The following is a 23634-nucleotide window of genomic DNA, read 5'->3' on the forward strand; positions in this document are numbered from 1 at the left end:
AGACACGGGTTCACAGGTAGATGCCGTGTTTCTCGACTTCCGCAAGGCGTTCGATACAGTTCCCCACAGTCGTTTAATGAACAAAGTAAGAGCATATGGACTATCAGACCAATTGTGTGATTGGATTGAGGAGTTCCTAGATAACAGGATGCAGCATGTCATTCTCAATGGAGAGAAGTCTTCCGAAGTAAGAGTGATTTCAGGTGTGCCGCAGGGGAGTGTCATAGGACCGTTGCTATTCACAATATACGTAAATGACCTGGTGGATGACATCGGAAGTTCACTGAGGCTTTTTGCAGATGATGCTGTGGTGTATCGAGAGGTTGTAACAATGAAAAATTGTACTGAAATGCAGGAGGATCTGCAGCGAATTGACGCATGGTGCAGGGAATGGCAATTGAATCTCAATGTAGACAAGTGTAATGTGCTGCAAATACACAGAAAGATAGATCCTTTATCATTTAGCTACAAAATAGCAGGTCAGCAACTGGAAGCAGTTAATACCATAAATTATCTGGGAGTACGCATTAGGAGTGATTTAAAATGGAATGATCATGTAATGTTGATCGTCGGTAAAGCAGATGCCAGACTGAGATTCATTGGAAGAATCCTAAGGAAATGCAATCCGAAAACAAAGGAAGAAGGTTACAGTACGCTTGTTCGCCCACTGCTTGAATACTGCTCAGCAGTGTGGGATCTGTACCAGATAGGGTTGATAGAAGATATAGAGAAGATCCAACGGAGAGCAGCGCGCTTCGTTACAGGATCATTTAGTAATCGCGAAAGCGTTACGGAGTTGATAGATAAACTCCAGTGGAAGACTCTGCAGGAGAGACACTCAGTAGCTCGGTACGGGCTTTTGTCACAGTTTCGAGAACATACCTTCACCGAAGAGTCAAGCAGTATATTGCTCCCTCCTACGTATATTTCGCGAAGAGACCATGAGGATAAAATCAGAGAGATTGGAGCCCACACAGAAGCATACCGACAATCCTTCTTTCCACGAACAATACGAGACAGGAATAGAAGGGAGAACCGATAGAGGTACTCAAGGTACCCTCCGCCACACACCGTCAGGTGGCTTGCGGAGGATGGATGTAGATGTAGATGTTCAAGTAAGGAAAAAGTCGCCATTTTAAGGATTTAAAATAGTTCTCATTCTCGCCGCTGGCGGTAAAATTCCATCTGCCGTACGGTGCTGCCATCTCTGGGACGTATTGACAATGAACGCGGCCTCATTTTAAAACAATGCGCACGTTTCTATCTCTTTCCAGTTCGGAGAAAAAAAATCGGAGGCCTTAGAACTTGAATGCACCTCGTAATTAAACCACATTAGAAACTTGAAGTTTACAACTGAATACATGTATGAGCCAATATTAACGATTACAGTATTTGCATGATCCTCACTTAAGCTCTAAGGATTTTTGAGGAACTCTTCTACACTATGAATTGACATGTACACTAGAGAATTACATTCACAGAATTTTACTTCATATACTGGGCAAGTCGGTATAAAACTTATACTTGAACCCCATTAGAAACTTGAGAATTACATCTGAATGTATTTATAGGCCAGTATTAATGGTTACAGTATTTGCATAATCACCACTTAGACTCTCGAGGATTTTGGAGGAACTCTTCCATGCTATAAAAGCAATGTGTCAACAGATATTCTTTTAATGCTGCTTTAAAATTTTTTACATCAGTCTTTACTTTAATTTCTCTTGACAATTTATTGTAGATAATTTTTCCAAGGTGTAACATTCCTTTTTGGCATAAACTGGTAATAGCCCTTAGGCAGACTGAATGAGGCATGTCATCAACAGTTCCTGTCTCTCTGTATCTCCCCCATGTCCAAACAACATCGCTCTGGTTCACTCTGAGACACCTGGACACTTACCTTGTTGAGAGCCCTGCCTGGCACAAAGTAACAATGCGAACACAATCGAACCGTGGTATTGACCATCTAGGTATGGTTGAACTACAGACAATACGAGGCGTCTACCTCCTTCCTGGTGGAATGACTGGAACTGATTGGCTGTCAGATCCCCTCCATCTAATAGGTGCTGCTCATGCATAGTTGTTTACATCTTTGGGTGGGCTTAGTGACATCTCTGAACAGTCAAAGGGACTGTGTCTGTGATACAGTATCCACAGTCAACATCTATCATCAGGAGTTTAGTAACTAGGGTGATGCAAAACTTTTTTTGATGTGTGTACATTCACAATGGAAAAGTGGATGTCTTTCATGATGATGCAAATGCTGTAGTCAAGCCTGATCTTTGCTCAGTTGGATACAGTATCTCTTGCGCAATTGCTGATGTTAAGCAACATCAGGTAGGGTTGGTACTTGGACTGGCGACTGACCCAGGGTCACAAGTCACTGAAGGGTAATTTAATTGCAGCATATGACATTTATTTATAATCACGCCCAATGGAGAAATTTCCTTGCTTCATAATATAAATGAAACTTTCTTGAAAATTAAAAGCTAATCTGTCACTGAACTTAGGTACAACTCTTGTCTATGCAATCCACTTCTGCCTGCCTGCCCACGCCATTAGAAATAATGCAAAAGTGTAGCTCAATAAATCGAAGGAGAGTATTCTCTATTCTTAGCTGCTTATAATGAAAAGAACCTAAACTGGAACTCATGTTACAGATCTAAGCTCTATAACTTTTGCAGCGGATAACATCTGATTTTAGAGATAAGTGGCAAAAAGTTGACTAACAGTTCCTATTTTCATTCACTAATATTCTATGGAATCATATCTGGGGTAACTTGTCATTAAGGAAGAAAGTGTCTGTTGCACAGAAGCATCTAATAAGAATGATATGTGAGGTCCTCTCTTATAAAACGTTCTTTAACCACTTGGGCATACCAACAAAAACTCTCAGTACATTTACTCACTCATCTCAGCTCAAAAACAACAGTAACATTCATAAGCAGAAATGATGGTATGAAGAGCATATCCTTGTTTGTCAGATAAACAAGTATGCAGAACACATTTTAAACAAGTCTCAAGATTGTACAACGATGGCTAGTGACAAACTCCAACATTTTGAGCTCATGTTGAAAATTTTTCTTCTAGACAAAGTCCAGCTGTCCCCAGCAATACTCAAAACCCATTTAAATTTGCACAGAGAAAATCCAGGTTGTTAGAGAACATTAATCACTCAACAGATCTTGAGCAGCAGATAATCATGTAAAAATATACAGTTACCAGCTGAGCTTAAGAAATAGAATCTATTGAATTCCAGCAGATAGTGTGTCCTGCTTCTTTACTCTTTTTCAGATAAGTGGCCACAGCAGACTTTCTGACAGCTCATCTGTTATGTTCTAATTCCAACAATCTTAATTAGAGGCACAGTGTTCTGCTACACATTGTTTTCTAGTGGGAACTCTTGGCTGTATTTCTAGACCGTACTGGAGTATCCATACTGTTTCTTTTTCAGCTTGACCACAAATGAAATCCAGCAAAACAGTTTCAACAGCATGACTGTTGCTTGTTAAACCACAACAATGCAAAACATTAGTTAAAATTTGAACTAATTAGTTGCTGTAGGCCATAAGTTCCTGGGGAACTTTTGTTTAACCTTGATTTTTTTCCCCATGTGATGTGGTCATCATTTATGTATATCATTCAGTATTTTATAGGGAAATTGGGTTCCTGCAGGTGTGAGGTGATTAATGAGCCCAACTATGAGAATACTCTTGGGAGGTAGAGGACTGGCGAAAACTGAAGTATGCTTTCTGATCAGAGGTGAAACTATGGGCAACTGCTGTATTATGTGTAGAATTGTGTGCCGCCCCCTCTCTCACCACCCCCCCCCCCCCACCCTTCCTCCAACATAACATACAATCTATTGGTTTATTGTGTAAAAATTAAAGTTTAAAGAAGTTGAAGGTAGCAGTATCTTTGGTTTCTACTATAACACTGAGGTTGATACCCGTACGCAAACTGCAATAAGATTACTAAAATTGTTTTAACAGGTCCTTCACTCATTTATATTGCAGTTTTATGGTCTTTATAATTCTTTATGTTGTTCTGGCACTGATCTTGATTTGAATCTTCCTGGCTTTTCAGCAAGATGATCGTATCTGACTGGCATATCATCAGGTGCTACGATCCACTTGTCAGAACAATATGATTTTATTGTTGTAAAAATACAGAAAGTATTTGCCTGATTACAAGGAAGACACAGAAATACCTGTGGCGCAGAGTAGCTGTAAGTCATTATTTTTACTGTTATCCAACATGAACAATATACAATATCACATGTTTAAAGTTTTCTAACAACTGCATTAATGCGAAGATTTTATTTTATATTTAATAACAAATAATTATTTAATGTAATTGAGGAAAGTACATGAGGAACATCACAATGGATAAAATCACATTTTACAGACAGAAGATAAGCAGTAAATATCTATGCTTTGGCACTGCTAGCTTCTTTGGCCATATGAATTCCTTGAAACACTATGAAATAAAAAGGAAGGGAACAGAACTGTCACTTGTGTTAGTGCTCAACCACCATATATATAACTTCAAAAACCCTTCAAGCATGCTTCATTTGTTGCTAATGATTTCATGTACAAGATGGACTTTGTACCAAAATGAAAAAAGGGAGATGTTCAGAAAACCTTTATTTCTAAAGAAAAAACTTTCTGCCAAATAAAAGATTATACACACCAAAGTTCTCTACAGACAAGCATTTAAGAACTGCATACAAATAAATAAATAAATAAAATTAAATCATTTTACCTTAAAAAGAATCATCATACAACATGTTTAATACTGATGATCAGATACATACACATGTGTCAAATTGGAGTAAGCTAATCAAATGGGAGTAGTTACATTTTCCAGTATGATGTATTGACACAAATGTAAAGGTACTGTCATATCTACCACACAGTGTATAAAAAAAGAGGTCAAAATATAATAAACCATAAGTGCTACGAAAACCTCCAGCAATAGGCACAGTAATGGTAACTAACACTCATAAACAAAGACATATGGAGCATCTGTCAAAGGGTATTTATACAATTTTACTTTGAGCATTAATCCTCATTTTACTTATGAATACTGTGTTCGCATTCTTATCTCAACTTCATTAATTAACAAAGATTATGTAGGTCTGAACAAAACATACATAACAGAATTCATCCTTTAGAAACTGGATTTTCAGTCACTTTTAAATCCATACCGTAACTACAGTTTTCAAATTCATACAAATGTGTATGCTTTATTCATTTTCTTGTCTATTTTCCTATATACTAAACCACTATTCCTCTATCCCTGCAGAACACAATGTTACAAGGTTAGAACGAAATTTTTTTAAACTCTCAGTTCATATTACTGTAAACACAGAAATAATGTTGTATCATTCTTTTTTCTGGCTTTGGATAGCAGGTTTTAAAAAGTGAAGAGAGACTGATATGCTCATGTAAGAAGATTTTATCCAACAATTATTCAGTTACATCCAACAATACGATTGACACTGGTATCCACATTGGAATATGGACTAAAACAAAAGTAAGAAGAAAAAAGTTAAAGCAACAGCCTGTGATCTGAAAGATTAATGATCAAAAATAAAGAACAATTAGGAAAGGAATTCCTCAATACAGAAGTCACATCCATATATTAGTGGCATTTAACAGTGAAGATTTGTGTTCCATACTTGAGGCACAAAACGTGATCACAAAGGAAAGGAGAAAGTGGGTGGAAAAATGGATCATGACAACAGAACACGGTAGCGACGGGAAAAAAATAAAATAACTGTGTGGAATTAGCAGAAATAGAAGAATGTAAAAAATGGCTCTTAAAGAAATGCTTGAGGTAGAAAAATGAGAGGACCACAAAGAAATACGAGGTACATATTTTGACAAACTGCTGAATCGAGATGAAGTATTGGAGAAAGTTCTAGAGGAGATAAGAGGATCAACCAGAAAAAGCTCTAATGTGAACAGAAATTGAGAAGGCACTGATAATCATGAAAAGTGGAAAGGCATTGGCTTTAGATGAAATAAGTGTGGAAATGATTTGAGCAGCAGAAGAAGTGGAGACAAACTGGCTGTATACAGCTACGAGAACATTTGAAGACTGGAAGAAGGGATTAACTATATCTGTCTTCATGAACGAAAGCTAAAAGGAATTAAAAAACTAAAGGAGAATTACCCTATGAGTCGTTGTATAAAAATTTTTGAGAAGGTTGTCAAGAGACATCGGCAAACAGTGGATAAGGAAGAAAAGTAAGGTTTGAGGCCAGGCCACGATTTCAGACCACAAATGTCCACATATTTGAAGTGTGACAACTGCTGGAACACCACTATGCTTACAGGAGAGATCCCCTGACAGCTTTACTGAATTTGGAGAAAACATACAACAATGTATGCAGAAGTAAAGTTTGGGAGGCACTTGGGAGCAAAGGAATAGAGAAGAAGAGTGAAGTGAGGATAAAAAAATTGTCCCTGGGAAGTGTAACTTGTGCAAGAGTGGAAGGAGAAAAACCAGAGCAGTAGAAGTAAAGAAATAATCTCAAACAAGGAAATGCATTATCTGTGTTACTTTTCATAGTTGTTATGGATTACATAATCACAAGGGTGGCAAAAGACATAGGAATCAGAATTACAGTAATATTGTTTGTTGGCCATTTGATGATGTGAGGAAAAAATTGGGAAGAAATACAGAAGCAATTAGAGGTTTGAAAAAAGTTACACAATAGTACAGCCTAAATTTAATGCAAAGAAGCACGAGATGGTGGTGACGACAAGGAAAAAGTATAGACCCATAACATGACACTGGGTTGGGGAACAGTTGAAAATGGTGGAACATGTCAAGTACCTAGGGAATGTAAGAGAGGAAACGGAATAAATGACAACTATATTCGTCAATGTGCAAAGCATGCTGATAATTTTATGAGAATTGTGGCAAAAATGAAATGAAACAAAATAGTGTCCCCCGCCCCCTCTCCAGAAACTAAGAAGGTGATATACCAAATAAATTATACACCAATTACATTTTATGCTGCAGAAATAGACCATGAAGGTAAAGGAAAAAAATTGTGGTGCAAACAAGTGTAACAACTTTTTTTTAGAAGTAACAGCTTTAACAAAAATGCAAAAGATGATAAATGAAGGAAGATAATACCTGAGGAGCCTCTGCAAGATAAAAATTAAAAATATCAAAATGATATGGGCACGTGAAGAGTGTAGATGAAAGGAGTTTCTAAAAAGATGAACAATTGAAAATGGATGGTAAAAGGCCAAGGGGTAAGTGGCTAAAATTAGTGGAAGGAAGTATTTTGAGAAGACGACTTGGCCAGACTAGTGACAGGAGAATGGAAAGGCTTGATAAAATGGAGAGGCTTATGTTCAAAGAAAACTATGCCCGTGGTGAGAAAATTTACAAAAAAGAAGTGATGATAGTTATTTATAAAATTTAGAATAGGACAGCTGGATACTGAAATGTGTAAAATTTTCCTTGTGGTAATCACAAGCTAAGCTAAATAAGAGAGAAAAAAATAATTTCATATTAATGAACTAGCTGTCAGAATCTCGCCGATGATGCAATCTTCTTATTTCTCAATGAAGAACGCCTGACAGATATTAATTAAAACATTGTAGAATTTAATATGATTTAAGAAGATTTCCCACATGTCAATTAATACAGCAATTTCTTATTGGTGCAATCAATAAATTAAATTTCCATGCCAACTAAATTCATTTGTAATTTGCTACTCTATATACCACAGTTTACCAACACCCTTACAATGTTCCCTGTTCTATATATCATAAGACTACTGTAACGGTTCATTCAAGTTTGTACTGCCTGTTAATGCAGTGCACCAATGCAATGTAAATTTACAAGCAATGAAAAAATGTAATAGGAAATAAGATTAATGTACGAGTCAGTGGTGAAACAGTTGCAACAAATTCTCAATAAGAGAAATTATTTTTTAATTACATTGCAGAACTTTATACACTTCAGTATTTTTATAATACACATCAAGCAAGATTTACGCTTCCAGACTAAATCAATGTTACTGAGAATTTGTGATTTCAAAGAACCTGGATAATGAAGGATAGTATACAGTACACACAGAGCTTCCCCAGGCTCATGGTCAGAAAAATTTCAATTTAACTTTGGAATGTACAGCGATTTCTTGACAACAGGAAACAGCATTTCTCTGGTCCAATAGATACAACCATTAACTGATGGTTGGGTGATGTATCACTGCTTCTGAGATTTATACCAATACTTCAATGGCCATTACCTACATTAAATTTTAATTTACAGTTTTCTTATAGTGCTACAAAAGGTATGGAATTAATTGGTTTGTATTAAGCTGAATTAAATTTATTAGACTGTCTAACACTCCAAGATGTATGGAGACAAATATTAACAGTTTAACTGAATACATAAAAACTGGTAACTTTAGATGACAACACCTAAACATACACAATCATGTAATAAACAGAAACATAGTGCTTAACTGGAATACATGCTGCCAGTACAAAACTATAGCTCATTCCCAGAATTTGTATTTCAGTAAGCACAACAACCAAAACCTAATTAGAAGCAATTCAATAGCAAGGTTCAAACTTGACTCTCAGTTACTAGGCAAATATACTGCCATGAGTGTTTACCTATCTTATGTCATAAGCTTTTACTTTAAACAGAAGAGTAAAGTAGAACTCTCTTGGATATTAACTAGGACTATCAAACAATGGAAAATCCAAGAAGTAATAATAACAATATTATGAAAAGGACATATTGCTACTCACCACATTGCACTGAATTGCAGAAACTCACAAGGAAAAGATTGCTAAAATTTAGCTTTTAAAGAAAGAAAAGTCCTCCTTCAAAAGCAGAAAAACACACACACACACACACACACACACACACACACACACACACACACAGAGTCTATGGCCGTTCAGGCCAGCCGGCAGTCAGGCCCAGAGTGCTCGTGGACACTACCCACCACAGTGCATGTGTGTTCTGCTTCTGAAGGACTTTTTTATCCACACACTAAACATTTAGCAGTCTTTTCCTTGTGTCTGCTTGTGACTCAGCATGAAATATCACACAGATCAACTTCTTTACTTTTGACCAAATGCAACAAACTTATTAAAGTTGAAACTATTGCTCTGCTGGGACTAAATACACTGACTGTGCACTAATACATGTTGGTAAGAGATGCTGTGCCCTGATTCACAAGAACGACACTTGTGGTATGTGACAAATGATGCATATGTTGTCTAATGTTTCCTTCAATAGCCACAATTGACTGCTTCTGAGTATCACTTCGCAATGGGCTCCAAGGCGAGAACTGGCTAGACAATGTTTACAATTAAATTTTAATTTTTGACAAAACCTTGTAGTTCTGGTGGTAGCAAACATGAAAAAGGGAACAAAACAGATCTTAAGACAGTTGCAACAAACTGGTCTAAGCTTAATGCTGTAGTATCTATAAAAAAATCCCTTGTCATTCAAAATGTTTCACTCAGAGGTAACAATGTTTTGTTTCAGCTTATACAAGTTTGAGTATTTATCATAAAACATACAACTTGTTTACAAAACTGTCCAACGTACATTTTGTCTTCTTACTATTATGATAGTTCCTCATGAAATTCTGAATAGTAACACAAAATTATCATGTGGGTTTGCTCAGCCTATTACGAATTTCTTTAGCAATCAAATCTCTTGGTACCTCTGATTCTTGCCTAGTCTTCACATCTCTCAGTTTTACAACACCTCGCTGAAGTTCACTTTCACCAAGGATTGCTGCCAAAGGTATCCCAGAGTCTTCACAGTATTGAAGCTGTTGTAATAACTTTGGATTTCGTTTGTAGGACTGCTCAGCCTGCAATAATATACAATTCTCTACAATATTTATTTAAAAAAACATCAATGCATGCTTTTTCCATCACCATTAAAGTTAAATTTACATATGACAGTTGTTATATTACGATTACTGTCACAGAACCAGAAAATGGCTTAAGAGTGTGTTTCATTTAAAGTTTCAGCATATTTTCAGAGATCTCCACAAGAATGCAAAAACAGACAGAAATTTAGTAATGGTAATGTCAAAACTGAAAATGGCCAATCCCCTTGGGCGAATAATGAGAATTTTATTGAGAAAGTACTCCCAGAATCAGTATAAACATTTAATCACATGTAATAATCAATTCAGATATGACTTCATATCATACCAACTTCAGAAATTTAATTCAAACAAGGTGAATCTTATAGAAGAGATTATTGTCAAATATCTGTATGTTTGTATAAGAAAGAAATGATGACCATACTGCCATAGCCAACAGAGGCAAGAGTGAGGGATATGCCATGATTAGAATCATTTCAGTTTACTGGTGCTGTGTGCCATTGTGGTTACTTTGCTTTAAGCAAATCTATCTTAAGGATGGCATTAATATGCCATCATCCCACATAAACTTGTTTATAAATCACCTACAATAATTCTGAGTGTCCACACACTTCATGCAGTCTTCAGACATCTCAAATGTTGACAGTAAATGTCAGCAGTGATGGTCACACCTTGGGGAAGCAATTCGTAGTACACCAAACTGTTGCTGGTCCACAATGCACAACATTATGTTTTGTGGATGCATGTACGTCTTTGTGTGGGGAGTTGCTGCTTTCTTTGGGCTCAACCAAACCTTTCTTTTCCTTATGTTAGCATAAAGACACCATTTCTCATCACCAGTAATGACCCTGGATGTGTATGGTTGAGGTTGTTCATGAGCCAACTGATAACGAGCAAGCAGAGATACACATATGGCTACCAGATGATTTTTTTTTTATTTTGGCTTACGGCATCCAGTACTCATAAAACCGATTTTTGAACCTTCTCCATTGTGTGCAAAACAGTTCATCACATTTGCCAGTTCTCCAGTACAATGGCATGGATCACTCTGAACTGATGTGTTTAAACGCTCTTCATTAAATCCCACAGGTCTTCTTGAACATGGAGGCTCACAATGTCAAAACGATCCTCCTCAAAATGAGAACATCATTTTCTTGCTGTGCTCTGTCCAATAACATTATCCCATACATGATGCAAATGTTTCTGGCTGCCTCCACTGCTGTCATCCCTCTACTGAACTCAAACAGAAGAATATGTTGGGAATGTTCTGATATTTTAACTTGGCACTCCATTTTCTAGTATCCACACCTAGACTACCTACCTCCAAATGACAAAATGTAAACTCCAATAGAAACAGTGAACTACAAATAAAAAATGCGAATCGATAAATAAACCATGGCAACCAGACCACCAACACAGAAAACAAAAATGCTATGAACTTATGCACCAACCTAACAATGATTTTCCTAAGAAATACATGTATTGTTGATTGAACAATGTACCTCTCTGGGGACAAGGCCTTGCTGAAATACTGACCGTGCGGATGGAGAGGCTTACACGTTCGCGTGAAGCTCAGAGCTATGCCAGCTGTAGCAGAGCTACTCGCAGGTTCGCTCATGCTGGACAGGCTGACACAGATAAAGTGTCACAGATAAAGTGTGTCACACAATGCCCCATCTCTCTCACATCCATTTTCACAGACCTTACCCAATTCCCGAGGTACCCAACCCAAGGCATTATGTGATATGTGCTGAGGGGTGTCAGGGTACTGGATGAGAAGATGTGTCATGAATGGAGTTTCAGGGACACAAGGCAACCTCTCTGGGTAATTAGTCTTGCACAGCATGAGGCTCCATTGTGTCTCCCCAATACATAACTAATCATCATCAGATTGAATCAGAGAACACAGAATAAAACAAAGTGAAGTGCTTGATGAAACATAAAATACCCAAGCATCTGTACTGGAACCAATGGAAGCAGTTTCTGCTACCTGATCAGGTGACACCATCTCAGAATGATCAGGGTAATTGAATGAATAAATAAATAAATAAATAAAACTAGGCAAGAAATACGGAAACACACCTACAGTACTGCTGTCTCAGTTTTTAAGAGGGTGTTGTGAAAAGTAAAGTTGCTCCTCACCATATAGTGGAGAGGCTGAATCACATATAGGCATAACAAAAAGACTGTCACACACAAAGCTTTCAGCCATTAAGACCTTCGTCAATGATCGATGTGTGCGCGCGCGCGCGCGCGCGCACGCGCACGCGCACACACACACACACACACACACACACACACACACACACACACACGACTGCAGTCTCAGGCAACTGAAACCACACTGCGAGCAGCAGCACCAGTGCGTGATGGGGGTGGCGATTGGGTGTGTTTAAGGAGGGGGGGTGGGGAGGAAGAGGGATAGTATGGTGGGAGTGGTGGACAGTGAACTCCTGCACGTTAGATGGAGGGCAGGGGACAGTTGTGGAGGGGAGGGGAGGGGGGAGGGGGAAGGTAGCGCAAAAGGAGAGAAGTAAAAAGACTGAGTGTGATGATGGAATGATGGCCGTGTGGTGCTGGAATGAGAACAGGGAAGGTTGGCTGGTTGGTTTAATAGGGTGGGGGACCAAACTGTGAAGTCATCGGTCCCTTGCTCCTAGTAGAACAATTACTCAAGGAAACAAGAAAACAAAGATGACGTACGACAATAACAGGAGAAAGGAAGAACCAGAAGGAGGACAGAAGGACAACGAACACTTTAATGGACAAAACAGGACAACAAAACCACAGCGAGGTGCAAGAAACAGGGAGAGGAGATTAGAAACAAGAAAGCAGATTACCATGGCTGGCTGACCATGAGAATGAAAAACAAGAAGCCAGCCACTCTGCAACACATTAAAACCTCCACCCTAAATGTCCTAGGATGGAGGACACAGAGGGACAAAGGACACATGCTAAAACTCAGATCAAATGATAAAACCCACCCTCACGAATAAAACATAAAACTAAAGCTGCTGCTGAGGCATCGTCGACCAACACTGAAGGTAGGGTGCTGGGAGAGTTAAAGGTCCGCCGCAGAGCAGCTAAAAGTGGGCAGTCCAGCAAAAGGTGGACGACTGTCATTCGGGTGCCACAATGGCACTGAGATGGGTCTTCATGACGGAGGAGGTAACCATGTGTGAGCAACGTGAAGCCAATGCAGAGTCGACAAAGGACAACTGATTCCCTATGAGAAACCCGCAGGGAAGACATCCACATGTTCACAGTCTCCTTAATGATACGCAATTTGTTGTGCATACTGTAATGTCACTGTCTCCCAAAGCCAAAAAACCTTGCAGCATAAGACAGAACGCAGGTCAGTTTCAGAGATGCCCATCTCCAGGAGCGGTTTCCACATAGCCTATATGGCCAGCCTGTCATCACTTGCCTGGAATTCTGAAGTTTCCTGGGGTCCTCACAGCACTACTGAATGACTGGACGGTTCCAGGGCAGAGATGGACTCAGAGATGTTCGCTACCAAAGGATGGCAAGGGTAGCACTGGTCGATAGCTTGTAAGCTGCTCAGGGGTGTCAGAACAGAGAAGAAACCACTCACCAGAACAGGAACGGATGTACTGAAGTGCAGGGATACGGCCACAAGCTCTGCAGTGAATACACTGCAGCCAGTGGGCAAGGAATGCTGTTCAATACGGCCTCTGTGGACATAGGTGAAGCCAACATTACCATCAACCACCGAGCCATTGGTGTAAGCAACTTCACACAGTCCTTAGGGCCATGTAAAAGATCCAGACAAAGCTTTGGCTGAGGTGTACACCGTGGAGATGTACGTGATTGGACCTCAAGTAGAGGTAGAAAAGGAAAGCACTCCAGTTCGGAGAGAAGGGATTGTCACAAACCGCAATCATGAGCCCTGACCTGGACCGCCAATGCGAGAGATGAACTGCCGTGAGTGGGAGAAGGAGACAGTAGTTTGGATGCTCAGGAGAACTACAAATGTGTGCAACATAACTGGCGAGCAGTTGTGCACGTCAGATCTGCAATGGAGGGACTTCGGCCTCCACCGGGACACTGGTCATCGGACTTGTTCTAAAAGGTCCCGTAGCTAGACGAACGTCACAGTGGTGCACTAGGTCGAGGAAACACAACACTGAGGGCACCGCCGAACCATAAACCAGACGCCCACAGTCAAGGCTGGATTGAACAAGGGCTCTGTAGAGCTGCAGCAGTGTCGAGCAATCTGCACCCTGTTTGTTTTGCTCAGGCAGTGGAGAGCATTGAGGTGCTGCCGGCACTCCTGGTTAAGCTGACGAAGGTGAGGTAGCCAAGTCAAATGGGTGTCGAAAACCAGTCCTAAGAATCGATACATCTCTACTACAGTGAGTGGATCGTTATTAAGGTAAAGTTCAGGTTCCGGATGAATGATACAACCCCGACAGAAGTGTTTGACGCACAACTTCGCGGCTGAAAACTGGAAGCCGTGGGCTAGAGCCCACGACTGCGACTGTAGGCGCCACTCGGCAACACCACTACTGGAGGAGAAATACGAAAGGCAGAAGTCATCTGCATACAGAGAATGGGAGACAGACGGCCCTACAGCTGTTGCTAGGCCATTGATGGCCACTGAAAATAGAGATACATTCAACACTGAACCCTGCGGAACGCCATTCTCCTGAATACGGGGGGAACTACGGGAGGCACCAACTTGGACACGGAAAGTAAGAAGCGACAGGAAGTTTTGGAGAAAAATCAGGAGTAGGACCTAGAGACCCCACTCATACAATGTGCAAGGAAATGATGTCGCCAGGTCATGTTGTATGCTTTACGTAAGCCAAAAAAGACGGCAACCAGGTGATGGCGTCTGGAAAAGGCTGTTCGGACGGCAGACTCGAAGGAACAAGGTTATCAGTGATAGAGCGACCCTGACGGGGAAGCTGCCCTGACAGAGCCAGTAGGCCAAGTGACTCCAGGACACAACCCAACTGCCGACACACCGTATGTTCCAGCAGCTTACAGAAAACGTTGGTGAGGCTGATGGGCCAATAGCTATCCACATCAAGCAGATTTTTACTGGGTTTTAGCACAGGAATGATGGTGCTCTCCCACCACAGTGATGGAAAGATGCCTTCGCACCAGATCTGGTTGAAAGTGACAAGGAGATATCTCTTGTAGTCAGATGAGAGATGTTTAATCATCTGACTGTGGATGCGGTCTGGCCCAGGAGCTGTGTTGTGACAATGTGCAAGGGCGCTGAGGAGCTCCCATTTTGTAAAAGGGGCGTTATAGGGTCCACTGTGGCGTGTAGTGAACGAGAGGACTTTGCTCGCCATCCTCTGTTTGAGGGTGCGAAAAGCTGGGGGGGGGGGGTAGTTCTCTGACGCAGAGGCACGAGCATAGTGCTCAGCAAAGTGCTCAGCAATTGTGTTTGCGTCAAGAGATAACATGCCATTGATGTTAATGCCAGGGCACCTTTTGGTGTCTGGTACCCAAAAAGACGTCTGATCTTCAACCAGACTTGGGAAGGTGACATGTGGCACCAAATTTTTGACACGTACCTCTACCAACACTCCTGTTTCCATCGTTTTATAAGGGGTGAACGCGGGTACGGAGCCGCTTAAAGGCTATTAGGTGCTCTAGGGAAGGATGTTGCTTATGTCGCTGTAGAATTCGCTGGAATTCTTTAATGGGCTCAGCGACTTCCGACGACCGCCAAGGGACTGTCTTTCACCGGGAGCACCCTAGAGAATGAGGGATCACATTTTCCACCGAAGAAATTATTATTGTAGTGACTTGCGCTATCACAGCATTGATGGCACCACATGGGGGAGATTCAACAATGACATCAGAGGTTAAGGCTACCAAGTCTGCCTTGTTTAAAGCCCATCTGGGCAGGTATCCATGTGCCTGATGGTTGGGTAGTGACAGGAAGATGGGGAAGTGGTGACTACCACACAGGTCGTCATGTGCTCTCCAGTGGACAGATGGGAGAAGTCCTGGGCTGCAAATTGATAAATCAAATGCCGATTAACTACCGTGAGCCACACTGAAATGTGTGGCAACCCCAGTATTTAAGAGGCAGAGGTTGAATTGCGACAGTAAAGTTTCAACATCTCTGCCTCGGCCAGTAAGCATGGTACCACCCCACAAGGGGTTATGGGCATTAAAATCTCACTGAAGTAGGAAAGGTTTAGGGAGTTGATCAATCAGAGCAGCTAATACATTCAGGGGTACTGCAACATCTGGAGAAAGATATACACTGCAGACAATTATTTCCTGCATCGTTGTTATTCTGAGAGCCACAGCTTCAAAAGGGGTTTGAAGGGTCACATGTTCACTACAGACAGAGTTCAGGACATAAACGCAAACTCCACCTGACACTCTATTACATTCACTACGGTTCTTGTAATATCCCTTGTAGCCGCGAAGGGCGGGGGTCCACATTGCCGAGAACCAGTTTCCCTGGAGAGCAATGCAGAAAGCAGGTGCAAAGCTTAACAGTTGCCATAGCTCAGTCAGGTTGTGGAAAAAAACTGCCACAATTCCACTGGAGGATGACATGATCGCGAGACTCCGAAGGCATGAAACACTCAATGAGGTAGTCTACGCCTCAGGGTCACCTGCTGCCACCGACTTATTTCCTGAACAAGCTACATCCATTGTGTCTGAGGGTCTTGGAGATCTAGGTCCTCAGCAGATACCAGAATCTTCACCTCATCCTCAGACGCAGAGTTCGTATGCAGCGGTAGTGTGGGTGCCACTGCAATTCCCTTGGTCTTGAGCGTCTTCTTTCTGGATTTCTTTTGCTGATCCTTGGATTTCTCTGGCTGGGAGGGCTTCACTGATTCAATCTCTGGGACTGAGGATGATTGTGAAGCCCTACCACCGGCTGCTTTTGCGCACTTCAGCCACTAGCGGGTGTCATCTTTCCCACTACCATAAACCTGGAAAGGGAGTGACCCAAGGGACACCTTCCTAGTGAAAGGAGCCGAAGAAGACTTACGCTTCTCCAGCTCAGAAGTGGTGTCCCCGATGGTTGGGAGGGCAATGCTCCCGAGGTAGGTGGTGCGGGAGCAACAGGGAGGGAAGTGCCCCCCCACCTGCAAGGGGGCAGGTGTAGTTTTTCGGCTGAGAGAACCGACAGGAACTCGCAGAACTGATGTGGCTACAACTGTTCTCATAGCAGTGGCATAAGAGGAGGTCATAGCCACAGGATGCAGGCGCTCAAATTTCCTCTTGGCCTCAGTGTAGGTCACTCGGTCCAGGTTCTTGTATTCCATGACTTTCCTTTCTTGCTGTGAAATCCCGCAAGCTGATGAGAAAGGGGAATGATGCTCTCTGCAGTTGACACAGATGGGAGGCAGGGCACATGGAGTATTAGGATGGGACGGATGTCCACAATCTAGACATGTGATGCAGGAAGTACAGCGAGAAGACACATGGCAGCACTTACAGCACTGCATTTGGGGAGTGATACATGGCTTGACATCACAGCGATGGACCATCACCTTGAGCTTCTCGGGACATGTGCCACCCTCGAAAGCCAAGATGAGGGCACTGATGGCAACCTGATTATCGGTCGGACCCTGATAGCCACGCTGGGCGAAATGAACTCCTCGTTGCTCTAAGTTCATGCACAGCTCGTCGTCAGATTGTAAAAGAAGGTCCCTGTGGAATATAATATCTAGAACCATATTTAAGCTCTTGTGATGGTAATAGAAACATCCCCCAGCTTGTCACAAGTGAGTAATGCCCGTGACTGGGCAGAGGATGCCATTTTTATCAAGACTGACCCTGACCGCATTTCGGACAAGCCCTCCACCTCCCCAAACTTGTCCTCTAAATGCTCAATAAAAAACTGAGGCTTCATCAAGACAAAGGAGTCACCATCAGCTCTCACACATATGAGGTACTGGGGTGAATAAGGTTCAATGCCATCCTTAACCTGGTGTTCCTCCCATGGTGTGGACAGGGACGGGAACGATTTAGGATCATACTTCCTTGCATTGTACTGAGACTTGGAACACTTAGACACTGCTGGAGTTTGATCACCAGCAAGTGATGACGTGGCACACTTGATCGTGCGTTATCTGCCCTGACGGCACCCACTCTGACCAGGGGCCCGCCCCATGGGCACCACCTAGCAGCGGCAAAGGCCACCTGGCAGAACGGCCATTGCCACGAGTCCTGATGCCCCAGGGGGATGGGCATCTACCCTTTGGCATATGTGGGGAGTTAACGGCGCAGGAATCAGCATAGTGATTCCTGGGTAGTCAGGGGACTACAACCAATAGGGTACATGGTGGCCCCACAACGGACTGGCTACAGTGCTGGATATGAGGTGCAAAGAATTTCATGGTCTTCATCAGGGCAGAAAACAACACTGCATCGTGGGTGGAGGAAAACGCACCCAGGAAGGTGTCCTCACTCAAGGTACAGAGGATGAGCAGGACTGCAATGCCACAGTGATAAAGTGGGCCGAAGATCTCAATGCACGATGGACTTTATGCACATGTAAGGTGCCCTTCCCCAATTGGCCCGCTCTTTGGGAAAATGTTTGAAAATTGGAAATCAAACCCCACAGGGGACCATCACATAAGCAGGAATACCTTGGGCCTATTCTAACCCCCAGGCCCGCAGGGGGGCAACAGGGAAGGGGCTGGATGGGTGAGGACATTGACTAACAAAGATTGAGGCCAGGAGGGCTATGGGAACATAGGATGTATCACAGAGAGAGTTCCCACCTGTGCAATTCAGAAAATCTGGTGTTGGTGGGAAGGACGCATATGGCACAGGCTGTGAAGCAGTCATTGAAATGAAGGTTGTCATGTTTGGCAGCATGTTCAGCAGGGTGGTCCACTTGTTTCTTGAGCACAGTTTGTTGGTGGCCTTTCATGAGGACAGACAGCTTGTTGGCTATCATGCCCACATAGAATGCAGCACAGTGGTTGCTGCTTAGCTTGTAGATCATATGGCTTGTTTCACAGGTAGCCCTGCCTTTGATGGGATAGGTGCTGTTCATGCCCGGTCTGGGGTAGGTGGTGGTGGTGGTGGTGGTGGTGGGAGGATGTATGGAACAGGTCTTGCATCTAAGTCTATTACAGGGGTATTAGCCATGAGGAAAGGGTGGGAGTAGGGGTTGTGTAAGGATGGACGAGTATATTGTATAGATTTGGTGGACGGCAGAGTACCACTGTGGGAGGAGTAGGAAGAATAGTGGGCAGGATATTCTCATTTCAGGGCACGACAACAGGCAGTTGAAACCCTGGCAGAGAATGTAATTCAGTTGCTCCAGTCCTGGGTCTTACTGAATTACTGAAGCAGAGGAGAAAACTGGTGACTGAAATTTCATGAGAAGATCCCATCGCAACGAAAAATGTGTCTGTTTTAATGATTGCCACTCCAATTCACGTACCACATCTGTGGCCCTATCTTCCCTATTTCGCAATAGTACATAACGAGCTGTCCTTCTTTGAACTTTTTCGATGTTATCCATCAGTCCCCCCTGATGCGGATCCCACACCGCACAGCAATACTCCAGAATAGGGCGGACAAGTGTGGTGTAAGCAGTCTCTTTAGTAGACTTGTTGCGCCTTATAAGTGTTCTGCCAATGAATTGCTGCCTTTGGTTTGCTCTACCCACAACATTATCTATGTGATCATTCCAATTTAGGTTATTTGTAACTGTAATCCCTAAGTATTTAGTCGAATTTACAGCCTTAAGATTTGTGTGACTTATCACTTAATCGAAATTCCGTGGATTTCTTTTAGTACTCATGTGAATAACTTCACACTTTTCTTTATTCAGGGTCAATTGCCATTTTTCGCACCATAGAGATATCTTATCAAATCATTTTGGTGATCTGTCACTTTGCAAGAAGGTAAATGACAGCAACACCTGCAAACAATCTAACAGGGCTACTCCGATTGTCTTCTACGTCATTAATATAGATCACGAACAATGGAGGGAATATCCTGCAGGGCATTCTGTGAGGAGGTGGAAGCTACAGTTACATGAGCCAGACATCATTAAATCGTCACTAGAATATCAAACAATCCCGCAGGCACACTAAGGAAGAAGGATGGTGAGTATACAAGAACAGCATGTGAGATGCTGGATGTGCTCCTCAAGACTCAATTCCCTCAATGCCAGTTGGCAGATAACACAGACCAAGATTCAGCTGCAGTGAGGTACTGGTTTACAGGTAGCCAATGGGAGAGCTGGAAATCTGCCAGAGAATGTGCTGACTTCAAGAAAATTAGGGACATTTCAGCTGTTCAAGCCATCAGGCCTCAATGGAATTTTTCCATCTCTACTGCAACAAGCAGGAGCCATTCCTAATTCTTGCAGGTATTTTCATTCCGAAGTCAGGGAGAATTGATCATACCAAGATTATGGATATGAGGCCAAACAGTTTGTTCTCCTGTCTCTAAAACACATTATAAAAACCAATTGCTGTGCTTATTATGAAAAAGAGGTTACGTGAGGTCCTCTACATGAAAACCAAGACATACACCAACCAGCAAATCTTGCCTAACATCATTTAATCACCTCCTTGGCAAAGGTGGAAAAAGCTCTCACTCTCTCTGGCTATTTAGGGGCTTTTAGCAACAGAACCTTTGAATTCAAATTATAACTGTAGAAGAGCATGGCAATATGACCAACATATATAGGTTGATTAAGAATGGAAGATAGAAGCCACCATGTTGAATGAGAAAACTGTGTATCCGTAAGAAGGTGTTCTGCACCTACTACTGTGGAACCTACAGGTGAATGAACTCACTGAAGAATTAAATGCTAGAGATTACTTTTGCCTAGGACATGCAGATGATTTACTTGTAGTAAAAATTTGAAAATTTGGTAGTACTAATAGAACAATGGCATAACACGCACTAAGCATTGTGCAAATCTGGTGCAGAAATTTGGACCTAAGGGTCGGTCCCAAGTACCATTCACAAGGAAGCATATCCAGGACACATACTTCTGCAACAAACCTCTACCAGTAAAGGGGGTAATGAAATATGTGAAACTACCATAGGCACTGATTGTGAAAGTGTCGTGGACACCTCATATACACTATGTGATCAAATGTTTATGGACATCCCCAAACATATGTTTCTCATATTAATTGCATTGTGCTGCCACCTACTGCCAGGTACTTCATATCAGCAACCTCAGTAGTCATTAGAAATCGTGAGAGAGCAGAATGGGGCACTCTGTGGAACTTACAGACTTCGAATGTGATCAGGTGACTGGGTGTCACTTGTGTCATACGTCTGTACGCGAGGTTTCTGCACTCCTCAACATCCCTAGGTCCACTGTTTCGGATGTGACAGTGAAGTGGGAACGTGAAGGGATACATACAGCACAAAAGCGTACAGGCCGAACTTGTCTGTTGAGTGACAAGAGACTGCCAACAGTTGGAGAGGATTGTAATGTGTAATAGGCAGACATCTATCCAGACCATCACACAGGAATTTCAAACTGCATCAGGATCCACTGCAAGTACTATGACAGTTAAGCGGGAGTTGCGAAACCTAGGATTTCATGGCCGAGCAGCTGCTCATAAGCCACACATCATGCTGGTAAATGCCAAACGACACCTCGCTTGGGGTAAGGAGTGTAACATTGGATGATTGAACAGTGGAAAAACGTCATGTGGAGTGACGAATCACAGTACACAATGTGTTGATCCGATGGCAGGGTGTGGGTATGGCGAGTGTCCGGTTAACATTGTCTGCCAGCGTGTGTAGTGCCATCAGTAAAATTTGGAGGCGGTGGTGTTATGATGTGGTCGTGTTTTTCATGGAGGGAGCTTGCACCCCTCGTTTTGCATGGCACTATCACAGCACAGACCTACATTGATGTTTTAACCACCTTCTTGCTTCCCACTGTTTAAGAGCAATTCGAGGATGGTGACTGCATCTTTAGGGTGTATATGGGGACAAGAAAAAAAAAATTTCCCGGATTATTCCCGGATTTCTGCCGGATACCTCGTTTAAAAAATATGATTTTTCCCTGGCGAAAATACACTTTTTATGTGCCAAGTGACAGTAGGTTTTCCGTAGATTTTCCCTCGGAACTGTAAAACTTATGAATCCTTTGAATGGTTAACGTTTTATACAATCGCATAGAAATTCCTGGAAAAAAAAAAAGAAAAGACGGGGCAAAGAAGGTTTTGGAGAGACCTTTAATTAAAAAAAAAAAAGAGAGAGAGAGAGAGAGAGAGAGAGAGAGAAATTTTGGAAAGACCTTTGATTTGCAGCAACATATACCCTGCATATTTTCGTATTACAAAAGTATAAATTTGAATTGCACCAAACACAGCGCGTTAGTTTCCGGAGCGTTGAAACCGAAGTTGCGATGTCCTTTTGTAAGCGAGTCATATCTCAAGCCACGAGATTTCGTCAGCCGATGACAGCGGCTATTCAGAACATAGGACACGTGTTATAGTCAGCCAATAGCAAGATCACTGGTCACATAGCGCGAACACGCAAGAGGAAAAGTTAACGGTTTACATTAATGTATGCCGCACCGTATATCTACTAGAAAAGCTAAGCTATCACATATAATGTTATGTCTCTAAGATTAACATGCTACAACAGAAGCTAAGCTTTCACATGTAATGTTGATTTTTTTTACGTGTGTTATATTTTAAGACACATCACACAAATGTGCCAATAAATTTAAAATTATGACATAAATGTCTCGGCTCGAAACTCTTGTAAGTGGCTGGTCCTCAAATTGTTCTGTTTCGAACGCTCTGTGATTTAGATATCCATCCCACTTTCTCACACGTAACATAATTCATCTTGCGTAAAAAGAAATTTACTTTGAAAGTAACGCTTTTCTAACCACTGTTCGCAATAGTATTCGGAGACTGTTAGAAATAGGTTCGATTTACCAGTTGCCAGAGAGCACCAGAAAACAGGCATAATTGTGCATGTGCAACTGCAGTGGTTTAGGAAGCCCGTATGTTCGTGTATATAAAGCACTAAGAGAGCTTACATTACACCATAAAAGAAACAGTGCATCAGAGGATACTCCAAGAGCATCGAAATTTCGTAAACCATGCTAAAATGCATAATTCGGCTTGATGTGCAAATTGGCTTTTTCCAGATTCACAATGAAGTGGGTTCCATCTGATATTAAGCTTTTCAGTGTGGTTTTAGGGATGTAAATTTTCTTGGAGTACCAGTACTCTACGATCTCATTTTTGGTTCTTTATTATGGCATAATGCCATATGTGGCAGAAGATGATAACGTGCACTTGAAATTCAGTGAACAGTCGGAAGTAGCCAATACTGTAAAATGATCGCCTCGGCGGAAAGATTAATAAAGCCAAATTTCTTTAGCAAACTTGCAAAAATAACTTCACTGTTCTGCAAGGCGATTAATGCTTCACCGCTACTAACTTGGAAATAAAATAGTCAGAAAACTGAAATTAATAATATATTTTTGCCCTCTGTAATTATGTGAATGTATTTTAATTCACTTGATAGCTCCCAGCCACAGAAATCCGTTTTGTTTTCATTTGACGTGGGAGCAGTACACGAAGAGAAGCAGCGAATTCACTTTACGTAAACACGGGGTCATGTGGAGGTTAACCCCCTCCCCACTACAACTCAGACAACTCTGTGCAAGTGTGAATCTGGCAGCTAGCGCGCGCGAGAAAAAAATTTCTTGTTTGCATCTGGCTGATTGCTGCTACTACCGATACAGCTAACAGCCAAACTTCAAGTCGCGG

At 41.9% G+C, this 23634-nt stretch overlaps 1 protein-coding gene across 3 annotated transcripts in view; it reads right to left on the reverse strand.

Moving 5' to 3' along the window:
• Positions 1-5454: 5454 nt before the first annotated feature.
• Positions 5455-23634, reverse strand: part of LOC126177104 (histidine--tRNA ligase, cytoplasmic) — a 66599-nt gene continuing 48419 nt past the window's right edge. For all 3 annotated transcript variants that reach the window (XM_049924365.1, XM_049924367.1, XM_049924366.1), the window contains one exon: positions 5455-9871. In XM_049924365.1, the coding sequence (XP_049780322.1) occupies positions 9662-9871 (210 nt within the window). In that variant the 3' untranslated portion in view covers positions 5455-9661. The remainder of the gene's footprint in view (positions 9872-23634) is intronic.

The sequence above is a fragment of the Schistocerca cancellata genome, chromosome 3 (genome assembly GCF_023864275.1).
Source record: "Schistocerca cancellata isolate TAMUIC-IGC-003103 chromosome 3, iqSchCanc2.1, whole genome shotgun sequence".
Classification (NCBI taxonomy): Eukaryota; Metazoa; Arthropoda; class Insecta; order Orthoptera; family Acrididae; genus Schistocerca; species Schistocerca cancellata.